This window comes from Miniopterus natalensis, chromosome 2, assembly GCF_054644295.1.
Source record: "Miniopterus natalensis isolate mMinNat1 chromosome 2, mMinNat1.hap1, whole genome shotgun sequence".
Lineage (NCBI taxonomy): Eukaryota > Metazoa > Chordata > Mammalia > Chiroptera > Miniopteridae > Miniopterus > Miniopterus natalensis.
The window spans coordinates 105,884,556-105,903,654 of record NC_142082.1 but is presented as its reverse complement, the minus strand read 5'-3'; the positions used below and the strand labels follow the sequence as shown (position 1 = coordinate 105,903,654).

The 19,099-nt window shown below is 54.2% G+C and overlaps 1 protein-coding gene across 3 annotated transcripts in view; it reads left to right on the top strand.

Annotated features, from left to right (window-relative positions):
• The window catches only part of IQSEC3 (IQ motif and Sec7 domain ArfGEF 3), a 102,052-nt gene extending 95,764 nt beyond the window's left edge, over window positions 1–6,288 (top strand). For 2 of the 3 annotated variants that reach the window (XM_087813859.1, XM_087813858.1), the window contains 3 exons: window positions 228–320; window positions 2,328–2,377; window positions 5,648–6,288. In XM_087813859.1, the coding sequence (XP_087669985.1) occupies window positions 228–320; window positions 2,328–2,377; window positions 5,648–6,085 (581 nt within the window). In that variant the 3' untranslated portion in view covers window positions 6,086–6,288. Of the gene's footprint in view, window positions 1–227; window positions 321–2,327; window positions 2,378–2,460; window positions 2,536–5,647 lie in introns of those variants that run through there. The other variant, XM_087813860.1, reaches the window with a different exon arrangement.
• Window positions 6,289–19,099: the final 12,811 nt, after the last annotated feature.

The window sequence follows — 19,099 nt, the reverse complement described above, 5'->3', positions numbered from 1 at the left end:
CATCTACATTCAAGTAGATATTGTCATCCCCATATACAGATGAAGAAACTGAGGCCCCAGAAGGTATTTAACTTGCCATGAAGTGGGGTGCCCGACCCTGAGGCCCATGTTTTGTAGCGTGTTAGGGATTTGCCCTCTTCCCGCTCTCTCTGTTTCCTCCTTTCCTTCTTCACCTCGGTGTGGCTGAGGTTAGGGTTTCTCTGTTCACGAGCCTCTCCATTCCCTAGGGGAGCTGGAGAAGCAGCAGGGAGCAAAGACACTCTCCTTCAAGTCTGGAGGAGCGCAGGTGGACCCACAGCCGAAGCAGGGATCGCCTACAGGTGAGCCTTGGACCCTGAGTTTCAGACCCCAGGCCTGGATGGCTGGGGCACAAGTGGCATGGACGCCACTTGCCGCCCCTGGGCTTGGGTTCCCGGGAGATCTGGGTAAGGGAAGTGCTCGTTTCCATGGCCATTTCTTCCTGCTGAGGAGTTCCAGGCTTAGTCTCATGGGGCCTCAGTGGTGGGAGTGAAGAGGAAGGAGAGAGACTGCACCAGGGCCCGGCGTCCACATGCTACATCCCTGTCCCCCCCCCCCCCCAGGAGTCAGGCCTGAGCCCTGATGATCCTGGCCCTGGTGACAATGACTTCTGTCCTCACACACCCAGGCTCTCCGGAGACCGCTGTTCACTGGGGGGTTAATTGTTCACTCCAGATGAATGAAGCCAGCTTTAGGCTTTATGTCCCTTTGGCCACGTTCTCTAGACCTGCTTCCTTCCTCCCGCTGACATCTTCTACCTTCCTACACCTCGCCCTGCCCTTACCCCCACCTTCAGGGAGCACGAGAGGACTTGCCTCCACCTTTACAGTCCCGAACGAAAAAGAATTAGGAGAGGTGGCATGAGAAATCAATCCCATCCCATCAAACCCCCAGCAAAGGACCCAGAACTGTGCACTCATTAGTTAATTCAGGCACGTATTCTTACATGCAACAAACACTTACTGAGTGCCTGCTGTGTGCCCTGAGCTAAGCCCGGAAAGCCAGGGTCCTAGCAAGACACCAGCTTGAGCCGAGAAGCTCCAGTGGGTCTCATGCTGGTCCACAGCTTTCAGTGAGGCCAGGACGCCAGGATGCTGCAACACAGCACCCCAGGACAAGGCATACCAGCTGGAAGAGGTGACTCATTTTCTAAGCAGGGCTTAGGGCTCTTTGAACTTTGTGGAGATTCTCACTGTGATGTCACCTTCTTTGCTTGAATTTGACCTGCCATCATGCATTCATGATCCTCCTTGAACACGCGCACACACACACACAACACACACGCCTGCTTTTCAGCCGGCCCCTTTATTTCTATCAGGTCACAGCTGCTTGTTTTCACAGCCGTTTAAACTCCAAAGCTGAATGTCAGCTGTGATTGATTCCCTGACAGCCGCTGCGCACTCTGCACTCCAGCCTGCCTCTTTTGAGCTGCAGCCCCTGGTCAGGCCAGGCCATGTGTCTCTAGGGCCCTGTCTGTCAGGTGTCTCCACATGGAGTACTTCTTGATGCCAAATGCTGGCCCAGCTCCCTTTTGTACTACAGAGAGCACAGGGGTGAGCACAGCGTGGGAACTGGCAACCTCCCCCACCCCAGAGGGTGTGAGAAATATGTGGGTCTCCAGCAGAGGAGCCCTGGAATGTCTGCTGGGTGGGGGTGGGAGGGGGCGGGAGATGACTAAGCCAGAGAAAGTCATCAAGCTGTCCCTGGGGGTCCAAAGGGTCCCTGGTGCTGCACCAGGCCAGTCAGAACACCCTTGTAGCAATTACAGAGCCTTTATCGCCTCTGACACGCCAGGCCCTGTGGTGAGTGCTGTGCGGGCCTCACTTCACTTCACTGAATCCCCAGCAACGGGCTAAGCAGCAGGGATGGGAACAAACAAGGAACAAGGAGCCTGTGTTTGAAGAAGACCGATAAATGTGGTGCCCACAAATGCCCAGTAGAGCCTTCATGTGTTTCTGGGAGCCAAGAAGCAATGCCAGCTCATAACCAACTTACACAGTCCCTATGGGAAAAGCTTTGAGTGTGGGTAAATTAGATTCAATGATGCCCACATTCAAAGGAATCTCAGAGATCTTCTGGTCTGCGGGGGCTCAGAGAGGTGTAACATCTTGCCCAAGGTCACACAGCTATTAAGTGGAAGAACTGCCAGTCCACTGACCTGGCTGCATCTCAGTCAGGAGTGGTGTGGCACCCAGCCACACCAACCCCGTACTCTAGTTGCAGGCATGCTCAATTTGAGGGGGTAAGGAGGGGATAGGGGTTTGTATTGGGAGGGTGGAGAATGAGCCCTGTGCTCTTTGCATTCAAAGCCAAAAGGGAAGCTGCACCTGGTGAGAGGCCTTCGGAGAGCACTGTGGAGGTAAGTGGAGGCCTGGTTGCCCAGGTGAGTGATTCTGTGCCCCAGCTTGTCCTTCTCACCGTCTCTGTTGTTTCTCTTCTCAGGTATTAATCAATGCCTCCCCAGCCCGACTCACCATTTTACCAATTTCAAGAGATACAATTAAAAGTTACTGCTAGCATGGGTAATGCCACTGTTCCAGCGCCTAATTAAGCTGCAGCATTTTTCCCATCTCCTAGCCTGGCCCAGCTGATTGCCCTCCAGGGTCCAGCTCTCAGACTAACACCATGCAGATGAAGCCCTCCACGCAATCCCTCCCACACACCCCAAGCCCACATCCCCAGCACACTAATCTCCTAATACTTGCTATATCAGAGAGCCCAATATTCCCCTCCCCCAAGTTCTCCCATCCTCCATGAGGGAGCCTGGACCCTTTCCAGAGAGTCACCCCTTCTAGGGTGGACCCTGCCCTCCAGATGCCTCTTGGAGATGTTGGAGGGTGGAGCTTCTCCCTGAAACAGCTGGTCCATCTGGAAAGCTGACCATGGGGTAGGGGTGTGTGCTGGAAAAAATGAGGCAGAGTAGGGTTGGGGTCTTCAGGGTTTCCTGGGGGGAGAGCTGATCTCTCTGAAGACTGTCCATGTCAGAGGGAAGGGCAGCCCATCCTCAAGCCACATAGGAAGGCACTGGGGAAGTAGCAGCAGCAGCCAGCCCTTCCCAGGCCTCAAAGTGTCACCTGCGGGGGGGGCATGCAGTTGCCCCTGCAAGCCTTGCTGGGCCCATCCTGCATTGGCTCCCCTCAAGCCCCAGTGAGCCCCCTCACTCCTTTTCTGCCAAGCCTTCAGGGACCGCTAGCTGCTCACACAGACACCTCCTTTCCCACCCCCCCCCAAGCTGGAGGAGCCCCATGTATAGGTCTGAGGGAGGAGCCCTGCTGCCCACCAGCCTGACTAAGCTCAGGAAAGCCCTAAGATACCCCAGGGGATCCCAGTTTCCTCGCTTCCCCCTTCCCCATGGCCCCCATCTCCCACACACCTGTATCTGGAGGAGGCACCTTTACTCCGAGGAGCTTCCTGCCCCAGCAGCTGACAAGCCCCCAGGGTGGGTATTCCATCCCGTCCCCTTCTCTCCCCATCTTCCTGCAGCTGCCCATTCTCTAGCCTTGCAGATAAACACACGGAGTTACCAGTCCTCGGGTTTGTTCTGCCAGCCCTGCCCGCTCCTTAGCCTGACCTGCACAGGGAGGACAAGCAATCTGATGGCCCGTTCTCTCCTCCTGCCCTGCCCAGAGGGCCATGTGGCTATCTGCAAGGCTGCCACCCCCAGCTAGCCCCAGGGCCCTGCCAGTCTCTGCTCCCCCGCACAGAGGGCAGCCTCGCTGCCCCGGCCTCTCAGCTGGACCCTGAGCTCTCGTGTCCCCTGCCCTCTCTCTGACATTTCCTCATTGCCTGGCCCAATCCCCCTGGCAGGCGCTTCTCCATCTTCTCCAAGCTGTTCTGACCTGCTACTCATGTTCCATCCTCAATCCCTCTCTCTCTCTCTCATCAGCAGGGAGGTGAGAAGAGGGTCAAAATTAGAGAATGTTTTGCTGTCACTTCCTGCTTTTCACTTACTATTAAAGATAAGGGATCGGGCTGGGGTGGGGAGGAGGGAGGTGGGACAGTGGAGGTGGAATCAGAAAGCAGGAGGTGAAAGGCGGGGCAGGATGAGGCCAAGAGCTGGGGGCTACATGGGGGCAGCTGGGGAGGAGGAGGAGCGCTCAGCGAGTTTGGACTGGGGCAGCTGGGCACTTGCCTGGGGCGGGGCAGTTGTAGAGTCTGAGAGGAGAGAGCGGAAGGGGCACAAGCCTGCCCCTGCTGTCTTGGCCACTTTCCTCCTGAGAAATAGGTCAGAATAATGGTGGGCGGGAGCCTGTCCCCTCCAGCAGCAGTGGACAGAGGCCTTTTGCCCAAGTGAGGGCCACGAAGGGCTCCCCAAGAGGAAGGAGGCCCAGCCAAGCTCTCTGCCTGCCCTGTGTCTTGGTAGGGCAGTGCAGGGCTCAGGGGCCCCTTCATTAGTTTGTGGGAATCTCAGGCCTGAAAAGTGCTGCCAAGGCTGGAGGTTGAGGATGAAGAGTAAAGCCTGCAACCTGCTGAGCGTGGTGCGGGGCTTGTGAATATTGAAGGGCAGACAAAGAACCAGGGCTCAGGGGCTGTGGAGAGAGACACAGTCTACTGGCAGTGCACAGACCCAGGAAGGGGGGTGCCTGCAATTGCACCTTTTGCCAATAAATAAGGTTAAGATCTGCTGGTTTAGGGATCTGAAATAGTTTTGGGCTGGGCCATCCAGGTCTAGGCCTGGGGATAAGGTCCCCTCCCTATAACCTGGATCTTTTCCAAACTCTGAGCAGCCTGTCCTGAGTGGTGGAACCAAGGACAGTAGGAATCATCCTCAGAGAGAAGGGTCTCAGGCACCCCCAAAGGGCTCAGGTGTCCAGCGTTGTAGTATCTAGAGACTTAGGGGTGAGGAATTAAACCCCTCTCCTTCCAGAATCCTCTAGATTCTCCTCCCCCTCCCCCTGCTGTCAAGAGGAGGCCAGGCTGGTTCCTAGTGACCTCCATGGCCTGGGAAGGGAGCTGCCTCCTCATTCCCCACCTAGGAGACAAGGATCAGAGTCTTTCTGGGTACCCGCTCCTGCAACAGAATAAACTTAACCAGGACCCAGGTTGGGCCATAAAGGCAGCTGGGGATCTGACTCTGGCCTTTGCTCTCTGGGCCGCTCTTGAATGTGTGATCATGGCCTTAGGAGCCCGGGGGGATGGGGTAGGTCCAGATGCTGAACCCTGTCCCTGTGTCCTCCCTTGGTCCTCAACACACCCTTGGGAGGCAGGGAGGGGGCAAAGACCCTTACCCCTGCTTTTCAAGCTCAGGTGCTGGTAGAGAGGAAGGTAGGGAGAAGTTTACCCATGGCCCAAAGCCACCCAGCAGGCCCATGAGATCAGACTGCAGAGCTATGCAGAACCTGAGAGTCTGGAACAACTGCTCGTCTCACAGATGAGGAGACTGAGGCCTAGAGAACTGAGGCTGCTCATAGTGGCAGAGCCCATTAGTCTCTTGACTGCAGGGTTGGAACGTCCGTCAGCTGCCAGTTTTCCTCGGGTGGAGACATGGGAGTGAGTCAAAGTGAAGGCTGAGAGCCCCCATGGGCACAGGAGCCAGGGAAGGGGAGAAGGGAGGCTCAGGGTAGCCAGTCCTAGTAGCTGGGTATTAGTCTTGTAACATTCCATGCTTCTCTGGCTGTTTCTAAACTAGGTGTCAATTCACAACAGGCTTCAAACGTCCCAGCACAACTCCGGACTGGGGGCCGAGAGGGGAGCTCCGGTGCCACTGCCAGACCCGCAGCCTAGCCCCTTGAGAGAGCAGGCCCTGCCGCAGTTGCCATCATCACTGCCCACGCCCCCAGGGACCCTGGTGCAGTGTCAGCAAATTGTCAAGGTCATTGTCCTGGACAAGCCCTGCTTGGCCCGCATGGAGCCCCTGCTAAGCCAGGCTCTCTCCTGCTACGCCTCTTCCTCCTCTGACTCCTGCGGCTCCACACCCCTGGGCGGCCCAAGCTCCCCAGTCAAGGTCATCCACCAGCCCCCCCTGCCCCCCCCGCCACCCCCCTACAACCACCCTCACCAGTACTGCCCACCAGGCTCCCTGCTGCACCGGCGCCGCTACTCCAGTGGCTCCAGGAGCCTGGTGTAGACTGTTTCCCAGGAGGGCAGCCACCAGGTCCCTGGGCTGTGCCCAGGAGCCCCGGCTGCCACTTCACTGCTCCCCACACCCTGGCACACTGTGTTCCTGGTCACCATCACCATCATTTTGGAAAGAGAACCCCAATCCCTGGCACCTGGGTTTGCCTCACCTGACCATGCCTCTTTACTCAGTTGAGCACCCCCCCCCCTTAAATCTGGAGACCCCACCGCACTCTCCTGGGCCCTGCACAGCCAGCACGGCCAGGCCTCCTCATCCTCCTGCCACCAGTCACCACGTGGACCACAGACTGGAGAGAACAGGAGCTGAGACCCACCCAGCTTCTGGATCCTGAATTTTTTGGGCCCTGGGCCTCAGGCTAAGAGGGCCTGAGGTACGAGGGGCTGGGGGCCAGTATCCAAGCACCGGACAGAAAGTGGCCTGGCTCCCTGTTCAGCTCTAGATGCTGCAGTGGCTGAAAGGTGGTCTGCCCTGGATCCCTGGAGGGACCAAGGAAGTGAGAGTTGTGAGGAGGGGGCTTTCTCTGTTGCACCTGCCCCCCCAAAATTGGCAGAACTCAGGAGGCTGCTGGTCTGTCCCCAAGGATGTTGGTTGTCCTGACCACATCCTCCCCCTCCTCCCAGGGCCTGCTCTTTCTCTGGAGCTGGGTCCTGCCTGCCCAGGGCTGCCCAGACTCCAGGAAAGCTTTGAGAAAGGGAGGAAGGAAGGGGGACCGGTCTCAGCTCTCCATAGGTCAGTTCAACAGGGTTGTGGAACTGTGAGGTCATTTATCTACAAAATGAACCTTTTTAGAGTTTTAGTTTCTTAGCCTCCAATAATACCCAGCCAATGCAAAGTGTACACCAGGCATAAACATAAACATGAGTGAGAAGTGGTTAATTTCCTCCACTGTGGAAGGGGAGAAGGGGCAGTGGGCTGCCCAGGAGCAAATGCAGCCAGTGGAGGCGCATTGGGAGAGTCAGGGCTCCCTCTTGCACGGCTTTTGTGGCCTCCATGAGGGATTTGGATGCAGACGTGGGCAAGAGAAGCAGGTGCTCCACAGGCACTTGCATTTCCCTGCTGCCATCCCAACCTTGCCCCTCACCTTTAAATCTCCCACCTCCTGCCTCCTCCAGGAAGGCAACAGGCCTGCCTCCTGCAGGGGGGCACTAAAAGAGCCCCTACACCCTCAAAATTACAAAGAAGAGCAAAGTGGGGCTCACTGACCTCCTCAGGGCCAAACAGCATTGGGGAGTCAACCTTTAGGTCACTCCACAGAGCCTGGGCAGCTCCCCTCAAAGACCTCAGGAGGTTCCCAATCATGCCCTTTCAATCATGTCCCAAGCCAAGCTTGACTCTTCCTCCCTGTGCCCTCAGCTCACTGCTGTCCTTCACAGAGCTCCGCTCCCACTTGGACCCATTATCAAAGTGTCCCAAGAGGTGGCAGTGAATGTGGGCCAGATCTAAAGTGAATGTGCTTCTCCCAACCCCTACCCTGGGCCCCAACTGCAGTCCCCTGGGCCAGCTAGGAGACCCCGATTCTTCTCCCTCTCTCAGAGCTTCCAGATGACCTAGTTCCATTTGTATGTGTGTAGTCACCAAACGTCATTATGATGTCACCCAGTGAGTTTATTTCTGGCCCTGTCTTTGTCAACCTAGGATCCATAACTTGTGACCAATTTGCTGTCTCCCCCACTGTGGCTTCCCAGCCGAGCAGCTTTTATCCTTGTTGTCCTGGCCCCTCTCTTGTGTCTCTACTGTAATAGGGACACTCCAGTCAGAGCCTTTTGGAACGGAATGGCTGACAGGTGGGCACACAAATTCACACATCTCTGATGCCCTTGGCCAGGGCAGGGATCACCCCAAAAGAGTGTAGGTGGGGCAGCAGGAGCAGAGTTGTGATGGGAGTGAATGAATCTTGAATGAGGGGGGCTGGACATAGAGTGGAAGTTACAGAGGGGCAGCAGGGAGTATGAGTTATGAATGGAGAGGGGTTTTGAGATTACTAAACCCTTTCATGGGATGGGGACCATGAATGCCATGGGCTGGTGAGGAAGGAGCACAGTCCTGACAGTTGGGCCCTTTGTGACCTGCTCACATAGTGCTTCTAGTTGACAAGGTGCCCTCCCCCTGTAGATGGGCACAGCAAGCTGGCCCCTCCCTTCCACCTCTGCTGCGGCCCTGACTTTCCAGATGGGGACCAGCAGAGATCTTAGGACTCGAGCATGCAAACCCTTTCTCTGAGGACCAGGATGCTCAGGTCGTTGGGACTTACCCCTGGGCACTGCTGTGGCTGCCCTGGGCCCCACTGGCAGCACGGGGAGTCCTGGCCTAGGAAGCAGACCAGCCTGGGCTCAGCAGCACTTGGAGCCAAGCCTGAGCTGTGAGAGGCTTTTAATCCCCAGTGGCCTGGGACAAGGTACAGCTGGCCCTCCTCACTGTTAGGGAAGCAAGAATTCCCAGTGTCAATAGCCCACCTCCCCTGGTCAGCCAACAGGCTAAGGCTAAGACCCCTCTGTCCCCATCCCCAGAGCCTAGCCCTCAGACCTTGGACAAGCTTCCTGCCCTTGCGGAGGGCCCAGCTGGAGATGCTCATGGGCCCTCCTGCTCTCCCAAGGCTTAGGAGCAGTAGAATGCTACTGAGCCCCCAGACACAGCCTCCTGGCTGTGTGCCCAATTACCCCAACATGGCCCCACTCTATTAACTCTAGGCCTTACTTTGGGGAATCTGAACCCCTCTCTCAATTTTATCCATTTGGCTCCAGAATCAGGAGTGGAGAAGAAACTAGCTTTCCCACCCACTTTTGGGCAAATCTCACCTCCAGACTTGGAGGGAGACGCTGCCCCAGGCAGCTTGACCTGGAAGCCCATCTGCCTGCCTGAGGCACACGCGCGTATCATCCCCAGGAACCTTGACCCTTGAAATCCTTAACCCTACCCCCACCCCACCTGTTCCCCCACAGCCTGCCAGAATGTCTCTTTGTACCCGATAGGCTATCCTGATAACCATCTGTCTGTCTGTCCTGTGTTCTGCTGAACATACGTTCCTGCTGCACCCCTCCTCCCTGCAGACGAACTTTCACCCCGCTGGAGAGAAACCTCTCTAGAGAAAGGCAGGGTGGCTGCACCCAGCGACTAATCCAAATGGCAAATATTTTGTAACAAAATAGCCCAGAGGTATTTTATCTGTTCAATTCATAGAGTTTTAGAGATTATATTGAAATATGTCACTTGAGCAAACTGTGTCGGTTGTGTTTTTGTTCTGCAAGTGGGAGTGACAAACTGGCGAGAGTCCGAAGCAAGGGGAAGTCCTAATGCACTCAATCCTGGGGCCTCTAGGGGCAGCTGGGCTGCTAGGCTGCTCTTCTCTGGCCATAGTGGTGTCACCCCTTTACACCAGGGTGATACCCCTCCGAGCCATGCTGTGACACGACTAGGAAGCTCTAAAGTTAATGAGGCTTGGGTATAGGGAGTCATCTGATAGGTGGGCACTGGGTCAGAGCTGGGGGTGCAGGGCCCCCTAACACACACACACGCGTACACACACACGCTCACTCACACTCAGCTTTGAGCAGGTGACAGTGGAGACCAGGGACAGCTTTGGAGGTAGGATCACCATGACTGCCAGTGTGCACCTAGCAGAGTGAGACATGAGGGGCCAGGAACCCATGGGCCCTGCTTGGCTTTCTGTCATGAGAGTGAGGGTATGTTGGGGGGTCAGGGTACTACTGACCATGTTGGATCATCACCCTTAGGTGATTTTCACCAGACATCAGCTCCAGAAGCCTGACCTTCTCATCTCAGCATCTGGTTTGATGAGACCTAGGGTGTGCTCTTCCTGCAATGGAGGGGGCAGCAGACTCGGGTGAAAGGATTGGGGGAAAATTGTTGGGAAAGTGCTTGGAGCCATAGAGTGCAATGGAGCAAACGTTTACCGAGGCCCACGGTGTGCCAGGTGCCCTGCTGGTTGATGGAAGGGATGCCAACATTCTGCAGAAGGATACAACAGCCAAGTGGCTGCAATGCAGGAGAGAGAGCAGACTGAAATCAGGGCAGGAGAGAGACACAAGGTGCTTGGCGAGCATTCACAGGTACGTCAATGCTCAGTCAGCCTCCACAAACTGGCTTGACACAGGGTGACCTCTTCTGGCTGGGAGAGAAGAAGCCTTCCAGCCAAGCTGAGGCGTCAGAGCACTGCACTGTGGGAGAAAAGCAACTGGCCAGGATGGCTGGTCCAGGGACACCCACAAAGACAGCACCCAGCTCCCCTGGCGACTAGAAACCTGAACACCCAGAAATCTCAACAGCACCCCAGGCTGGGTCCCCTTACTCCCTGTTAAAATGAAAGGGAACATGATCTCACCCTCCTTCCAGGAAAAGGGAAATTCCAGGAGAAGCCTGGGGCGAGCTATGACCTGTCACATCCTGGGAACTCTTTGACCCAGGAAGCTGAGGACTGGCCCTTGGACAGCACCCCTGAGGAAACCCAGCTCAGCTCAGGCCTGGGAGAGGACGGAGGGTCAAAAGGACCTGTTGCTGCCCTAGCTGGTGTGCTCAGTGGATAGAGTGTCAGCCTGAGGACTGAAGGGTCCTGGGTTCGATTCCAACAAAGGGCACGTACCTTGGTTGCAGGCTCAATCCCCAGCCCTGGTTGGGGCCCATGCAGGAGGCAACCAATCAATGTGTCTCTCTCTCACATCAAAGTTTCTGTCTCTCTCTTCCACTCTCTTGGAAGAGCAATGGAAAAAATATCCTGGAGTGAGGATTTAAAAAAAAAAAGATCTGCTGCTGTCTGTGCGGGATGTGGAGCGGTGCCACCGTTCTCCCAGCCTCCAGCCTCTGGCCCTGATAGAGCCCCCTGGTATTGCAGGCCCCTCTGGGTCCATCTGCCATAGGGATGCAGAGCTATGGTCAGGGCAGCTCCCTTATAAAACCCTTCAGATGGGGAAACTCAAAGTCAAGCATTGACTTGGAATGTTTCCAGTAGGTGCCTGGGATTTGCAATTTCTGACTGAGAGCAATGGACCAGAACAAGATGCCAGTGCTAGACATCAGGGAAATTCAACAAGTCATGAACACCTGGCATGTACCAGGTGCTGGGTAGGTGCCGGGATAGGCCGTGAACAGGACAAACAACGCTCCTGCTCTTGAGGAGTTCCCACTGGGTGGTGCCATCAGAAATCAACAAGTAGACTGACTATTTTCACACAGCAGATGGTGGTGCAACAGAGGTGATGGGGAGGGGCTACTGTAGAGTAAACTTTCAAGGAAGGCCTTTCCAAGGAGGTGGATTCAACAAAGTGAAGGGCAGGTCCTGGGGCCGGTGAGTCTTTCAGAGACTACGTCTACAGAGATAGTCTGCAAAGGACTATTTCCTGATATGTGAAAGTACTTACATGAAAACTCTTGCTAAATCTTACTTAGATGCATTTTACAATCACCTTTATTAAAGAAATAAAACTGGGCTTCTAGAAAGCCCAAGGCAGATGGTCACCATGCTCAGTGGGGAAGGAAATGGGTCGAAAGCAGCAGGCAGCTGGAGAAGGCAGTGGGGTGAAGGTAACATCAGAGGCTGGGCCGCAGCAGGAGGGCCCAGCCCACCAGTGCAGACCCCAGAAGACAAAGCCCACAGTCAGGACAAGCTGTCAGGGCAGGTCCTGAGGAGGAGCCACCCGGGGCCTGGTCGGCCTGCAGGAAGCGCCCTGTCCGCCGCCTCCCATCACCCCAATCCCAGCGGATCAGGTTCACTATTTAAAATAACGGGTGGACTTCCTAGCCTATTACCCACCTGCTCCTGGGGTTGACAACCCTTCACACCTCAGCGTGCATGAGATAAAACTATGGTAAGATTGATTTCTACTACAGCAGGTGGGCAGCACACCTCGGCACACCTCCCTCCTTTCCCAGCCTCCACGGTCACGCCTAATTGGTCGCGGCTTTCCAGGAGTCACCATCAATCAGTATGTCAGCGCCTGGGATGAAATCAGCTTGCCACCCGGCTGTCATCCTCGTTGAGGCACCTTGAAGGAAGGCATTTGGGACGCTGCTGGCTGTGAGACCATGAGCCCAGGAAGAAAAGCTCCTCAAGGAAGCGCGCAGGGGCTGCTCCGGCCCAGCCCACTGTTCTCAAGAAAGCGCTCTGCTTGGCTCCTTGGCTCACCAGCGTGCTGCCCAGGGATGCTCAGGACTGCTTCCTTCGAGGACTCCACGCTACTCTGGCAGCCACACTACCGTCACTTGCTCCACTCACCTCCCTCCAGCTGCCTCTGCTCTGGCCCAGAGAGAGAGCCCCTGAAGTACAGACGGCAGCCGGGTCACAGATGTAGGTCAGGGATGCCCCAGAGAAGCCACTCAGGGGCTCTCCATCCCAGGGCAAAGCATGGCCCAGGGAGGCCACACCAGGCTCTGCTGGCCTTGGGAGAGACCCTTCATGGGGCAAGGGAGGTGTTTCCTCCAGGAGAAGGTGAGGCCCAGGCACAGCCTAGTGGCCTGGAGTTGCAGGCTGACTCCTTATCTGTTCCCCACCCTTTCCCAGGAAGGTAGCCAAGCCCAGGGATGGGCCTCAAACACCAGCTCTGAGTCAGAACTGGTCCTAATGGGAAAATTCCATTCCAAAGAGGCTGGAGGATGAAAGAACTGGGTTCAGGAGATGGGAAGGAGGGATGGGAATTATTTCCTCCCCCCACTCCCTGCAGGTCTGGATGGCTTCTTTCCCTGGAGAACCAGGCACCCTAACCCCAATAGCCAGGCCCTAGCACCTCAGTGCTTCCTGCTCCCATGACCCTAAAGAACCTCAAGGCAAGCCCTGGAAAAACTGTGGGAACCAGCTGCAAGGAAGGCAGGAACCACCAGGAGAGCTGGCTCCTGTTCCCATATTCCCAGCTTCCCTGGGCAGGCCTGCTGCCCCCCACCCTGCCATGAATCCCCAGGACCATTTCCTTCCAAGACATCTGGGCTAGGAAGTAGCCTCCCTCCCTAACTCCGCAGGGAACAGAAGGCAGAGCGTGAGGGAGCCATTTCCACCAGTACAGGGAGCCACAGAACCCCTGAATGTCAGGCCTGGAAGCAGACGGGTTAGTTAGTCCAACTGCTTCCTTTTATGGGTAAGGGGACTATCTAACTTAAGAAGAACAAAAAGAACATCAGAATAGTCCCAAAGTAAGTAGAAGAAATGAAATAAACTTACAAACCTCTGATAAGACTAATCATGAAAAGAGAGTCAGCATAGATAACCAAGGGACATGCTATCTATACTGTGGATTTGCTTTTAGATAAAATACTACAGATAAACTATAAACCGGAGACAGTAAATTTGAAAACCTTCACATAATGAACACTATCCAAGAAAAATATCTTACCAAGACTCACTCAAGAACAAATAGAAAATTTGAGATGTATACCCCCTCAAGACATTTAAATGTGTAGTTAAAAAATCTACCTGCACACCTTCCCCTAAAAAATACACACCAGACCAGATGATTTTATAAAATTCTACTGTAAAGTCAAAGAGCAGACAATTTCCGTCTCTTAGTGACTCTTTCATAGAAAAGAAAAAGAAATTTTCCAAACTTCTTTTTATAGGTTTAGTGTAAACTTAAAAACAAACTCTAAATCAGACAAGGACAGTGTGAGAAAGGAAATCTGTAAGCCACTCTCACTTGAGAGCATAAATACAAAATTCTAAACAAATTGTGAAGAAACTGAATCTAGCATTGAATGACTAGCAAACAAAAAGTGATGCACCATAACCAAGTTAGGTTTGTCTCAGGAATTAAAAGATAGTTAAATATTAGAAAATTTATTAATATGATTCATTATATCAACAGATTAAAGGGAAAAAACAATATGATCATCTCAATAAATGCATAAAAAGCAATCAATAAAATTCAACACATTTTTTTTAACACATTCTTTTTTAATTGAGATATAATTGACATATACCATTGGTTTCTAGTGTACAACATGATTCAATATTTGTATATATAGTGAAATGACCACCACAGTAAGTCTAGTTACCGTAACCTGGTCAACACTCATTCTTTTTAAAAAAAAAACAAACACAAAAACAGCAACTTTGGAACAAAAGAAAACTTCATAGCCTAATAAATGGTATCTTTCAAAAATCTTCATCAACTAGTACACTTCATAGTTAAATGTAAGAATTCCTTTCCAAATCAGGAAGGAGATGACGAGGCCTCCTGCCACCACTTCCAGTTACCAAGTGACCCAAGACAAGAAAAAACTGAAAGGCATGATGATCAAAGAAATTAAAATTGTCATTGTTTCTGACAGATTATCTAAGTAAAAAGCCCTAAGGAATATAGAGGTAAAACAGTGTTAGAATTAATACGGAGGAGAAGCCTGCGGTGGGTTAGAGCTGTTGCCCTCTGAGCCGTGAGCCTTCTCTGGCTGCCTGTGTCCATCTCTGCCCCCCTCTGGAGCCCTCCTCTCATCAACACGCCCCATTCCAGCTGCACTTGGACCGGCTGGGCCAGGGAGGGTGCAGGCCACCTTCCCATACACCTGCGGAGTGGAGACAAGGAATGAGTGGCGCCGGGAGGGACTTGTCCACTGCTGGTTGCTGACGTGGAACGGGGGAGTCTGGCCTCAGGACCAGGGCCCTTTGATTGCACCGCAGTTGGCCCCAGGGCCGGTGACATGGTGTGGGCAAAGAAAGCCTCGGAGTGCAATTGCATCAGGAGTATTGGCAGAACTCTTGCTACAGCCATGGGGTTGGTCACTGACCCTGTGGAGGAACCCAAGCCGAGAGCCCTCCTCCCTGTCTGCTGCATCACCTCGCAATTATGTGCCCACCTCCCCGGCCTGCTCCTCAGATCATGTGAGCAGTGACCTGACAGTGCTGGTCATCACCTTGGAAGCTGAATGTGCTGGAACGCAAGGTGCCGGGACCCAGGGCACCAACCCACTTCAGCCCCATGTGACCAGCCAGGCTTGGCCCAGATCGGTCCTCTGCTGTCTTCCCCCACCCCGCCTCTCTGTACTGATGGGTGGTTAACAAGCTTTTCATCCCTGCCCAGTCCAATCAGCCCTTATTACTTCCCTGAACAGCTAAACCTGCAGGGAAGCCACGTGCCCTGGGTCACCAGGGAGCAGGCGCGTGAGGACTAGAGTAGCAGGGAGAGAGGCAGGCAGCCCTCGCCTGTCTCAGGGCAGGGAGAAGAGGGCAAGGCCCAGGATCCAGGGCCTATGGAGGGTCAGAAGTGGTGAGGAAGTGGGAGAAAGGCGAAGGGCTCAGACAGGAAGAACCCAAGCGAGGCCTCCCCTCCTAGAGTGCTGAGGACAATGCCCTGATGAGGGGGCCATGCCCCCCTCAAAAAGGGCGATTCTTGTACTTAGGAAAGCTTAACAAATTACTCCAAAACTCCACAGCTTAAACAATGAGTCACATTTATTCTCTCTCACTGTGGATCAGTGATTCAGGGCCCACTTGGCTGGGTGTTTCTGGCTCAAGGCCCCTTTAAGGTTGCAGTCGATGTCAGCCAGGCCTGCAGTCATCTGCAAGCTTGACCGGGGCCAGAGGATCCACTTCCACCGTGGTCATTCATGTGGCTGACAAGTTGGTCATGGCTCTTGGCCGGAAGCCTCAGCTCCTTCTGCGTGGGCCTCTCTATTGGGCTGCTTGAGGGTCCGCGTGGCATGTTGATTGGCTTCCCCCAGAACAAGTGACCCAAGAGACCAAGGTGGAAGCCTTAGTGCCTTCTATGACCTAGTCCCTCACCATGGTTCTCCACATATGCTGTGCATCAGGGCGTGAATGGCAGGCAGTGAGGGTCACGGGGCCCTGAGGGGAGGAGGCGGCAGAGGTGGCTAAAGGTGGATCCAAGGAGCCCCTTCTGTGCTCTGGCTATTTCAGGACAAGGTAATGGCCTGTCCAGTGAGCTAAGCTTAGCCCTCTGATCATGATGTTTCCCCACAGACCCCAGTCCTGGCCCCTTCCTCCCAAATTCATACCTCTCTCCTCCAGGCCTCCTAATCTATATCCCTCTGTCTTCCATATGATTCTGTTCCCTTCTCCTGCCCCAAATCTCATTCCCATAGCTTTGCCCCTCACCTGGCTTACAAGGCTGATAGGCTGGGTGGCTTACATTCCCTTTCTCTCTGATGGGGGTGGGAGGAATTCTACCTGAAGACCAAGGCCCGCATCCCTGGGTAACACTGGGATGGAACAGAAGGGCACAGTGGATGCTTCCCGCCCACGGAAGCAGCAGACATGAGACCCTGACCTGAAGTTAAGGGTCAGCCTCGAGGTGCCCTGGACCTGGAGGGTGGTTCAGGAGGTCAGCTGGAGGTGAAGCCCAGGCGATGCCTGGAGGCCCCTTCTGGGCCCTGCACAGAAGGAGGTGGGAGAAGCTGTAAAGGTGGGAGGCCAGGGATCACTTTTGCCTGGTCAGGCACCCTTCCGACCTAATACACACAGACCACAGTCTTACACATGGGAAGTCCATTCATCAGGGGTTGGGGCTCCAATCTCAGCGGAGTTCAAGGCCCTCTTCAGCTCCCCCAGCTCTCCTGGCCTGGGGTAGGGGGTGGAGAGGGTACAAGCATAGCTTAGCCTACTCCTCAGCTCCCCACACAGGCAACCCACACACTGCATGGAGAAAGGGCTCCCAATTGAGACAAGAGGGGGAGAGTCCAAACCCAGACTCAGTCTTTTCAAGGGGGACACAGGGAACAACCAAGGTGAGTGGCTGGGGGCTGCAAACCCCAAGATACCAGCAGCCTTGGAGAGTCAGCTCCACAGGAAGCCCATCCTGGGAGTGGGTATGGGGGGAATCCCAGGAGGAGCTCAGGATGCTGAGGAAAGCAGGACTGACTCAGCCTCACAGATAGAGGACTGCCAGTCAGACTAAATGCTTTTGCCTAAAATAAGGGGGAGGGAGTGATGAGTCCTAAGCACATCTGGATGAACTGGTGAGATTGGGAGGCAGAAGTGATCCTAAACATCAGAAAATCCAACAGGTCTTTGTGGCTTTGGTATCTACTGTGCCACAGGGGGCACTACGGCCTGACACTTCAGATCTATCTTTGCAAGTAAACTCAACCACCACCCTTCTTTGGGAAAGGGAAGAGCCTGGGTGGGAGGGGTGAGAATTGACCAGGATTCATGAACATCAGAGAGTCTACCGAGTGGGAAACCCACACATGAACAAGCCAGAGTTGGCGGCTGTTCTATGACTGCCCCCTTCTGAGCACTGGGATCCTGAGACTACTAGCCTTTGGTTCCCCTCCTGCTCAGGCAAGGGTTCTGGTTCCGTGCCTTGCCCAAAGGTTCCCAGTCCTTCCTCTAGGACACAGGTTATGAATTCAAATGGCTTTAGACACAAATGTGTGAAAAGCTCAGGTTTGGGTAATTGGGAGTGATGGAGCTGCAGCAAACTGGGTAGTACCTAAAAGCATACACTTGAAAAAAAAGTTTTTTTAAATACCATATTGGCCAAACAAATCATGGCTGCCAGATTAGGACTCTGGTCACCAGTATAAAACAACCTAGGAGATGAGATAAAAACAGAACCCCAGTTTAACCCCACACCTTCTCTGTATACACACATGTGCACACACACACACACACACACACACACACCTGTATCAGTGCTCCGGGCACTTTAAAGGGTCCAATCGCTGCTCCTTGCCCATGTTGTGAACCCAATATGAATGGGTTCCATGAGCTGTGAAGTTGGCCAAAATCCCTTTCCCTGACTCTGTTTCCTCCAGCCCCAAGCTGCCCCACCCAGATCCCGTGGACCCACAGGCCAAGGAGGTTCTATACTGAGTGCCTCCAGCAGTCCCTCTGCCTAAGCAGAGACCTCCTAAGACAGGCTGTGAGTTCAAAGCCAGGAGATCTGGTAGATTTATGTGGGGTGAGGAGGATGGGAAGACAATAGTGTCTGTGAACAGGCTGCAGAGACCGAGAGAGATTTAGGGCCCCGTGAGCTGGGGAAGACTTGTGCCCCAACGTGCAGAACTGCCCACAACAGAAAATGCTGTTCTCCAGGCTGACAGAACTGAGGTTATACAGCACACACACTGTGGGTGGTGACAGGTAGCTGAGAGCCTGGCTGGCCCACTGCATGTCCTCTGCAGCTGGCTGCCCAAAGCAAGCTGCCTCTCTTGGGGAGCCCAGCTGGAGCCACAGGGAGAAGAATGAGGGAAGCATTTGGGTTCCAGATCGTGAAAGCTTACATAGGGAAGGAGAGCTGTTCAGCTTGTCCATCCATCCTGAGGACAGGGGCGCGGGCTCTTTCCTTCTGTCTGTAAAGGATACTGAGGAGGTCTGAGGCAGGGATCTGGGGAGGTGGCACTGCTCCTATTGGCCACCAGGAGACAGCAGAGAGCACTGTGCCTGCCCAAACTCAGGCTCCCATCTCATCAGTGAGTGTGATCTGACTGAAGCAGTTTCTCTCCATCCCTTCCTCCTGTACCTCCTTCTTCACCCACTGACTAGTCCAAGAAAAGGGAACACAGGTGAATGGAGCAGTCCAGAGGGATGCAGAAGGGGAATGCCAGAACCCAGAAGTCTGGGCATCTTCTTGTGCCCAGTGTGCCAATATACTTGCTCTTACAAGCTGAGACATACCTACATATCTGGGCAAAGGGTGATGAGTGATCTGAGGATGGCCTGGAGCTGTTGGAGATGGAACTCACCCGGGCTAGACCATAGAATTTTACTCTGGCCACTGGACATTGACTCTTGGTAATATCTGCCTACGCATCAGTCTCCCCAGGTGACTTCCTTTCCTCCAGCTCTCAGGTGCTACCCCAAGAAACTATCCTGAGTGGCCCATCCCACCTCCACTTCCTCTCCTCACTTCCCTCTGAACACAAGCCCTGCCTTCCTCCTCTAGAAAGCCTTCTCCAGCCAGGGAAGAATCTGCATGATTGGTAGGGGCATGGGGAAAACAGCACCCCACCCACACACCTTTTCTGTTTGAAACCAGAGGGCTCTTGCAGACCCCAAGGCCTCCACTGGGGAGGAGACATAGAAAGTGGCAAGAATGAAAGGTCCAG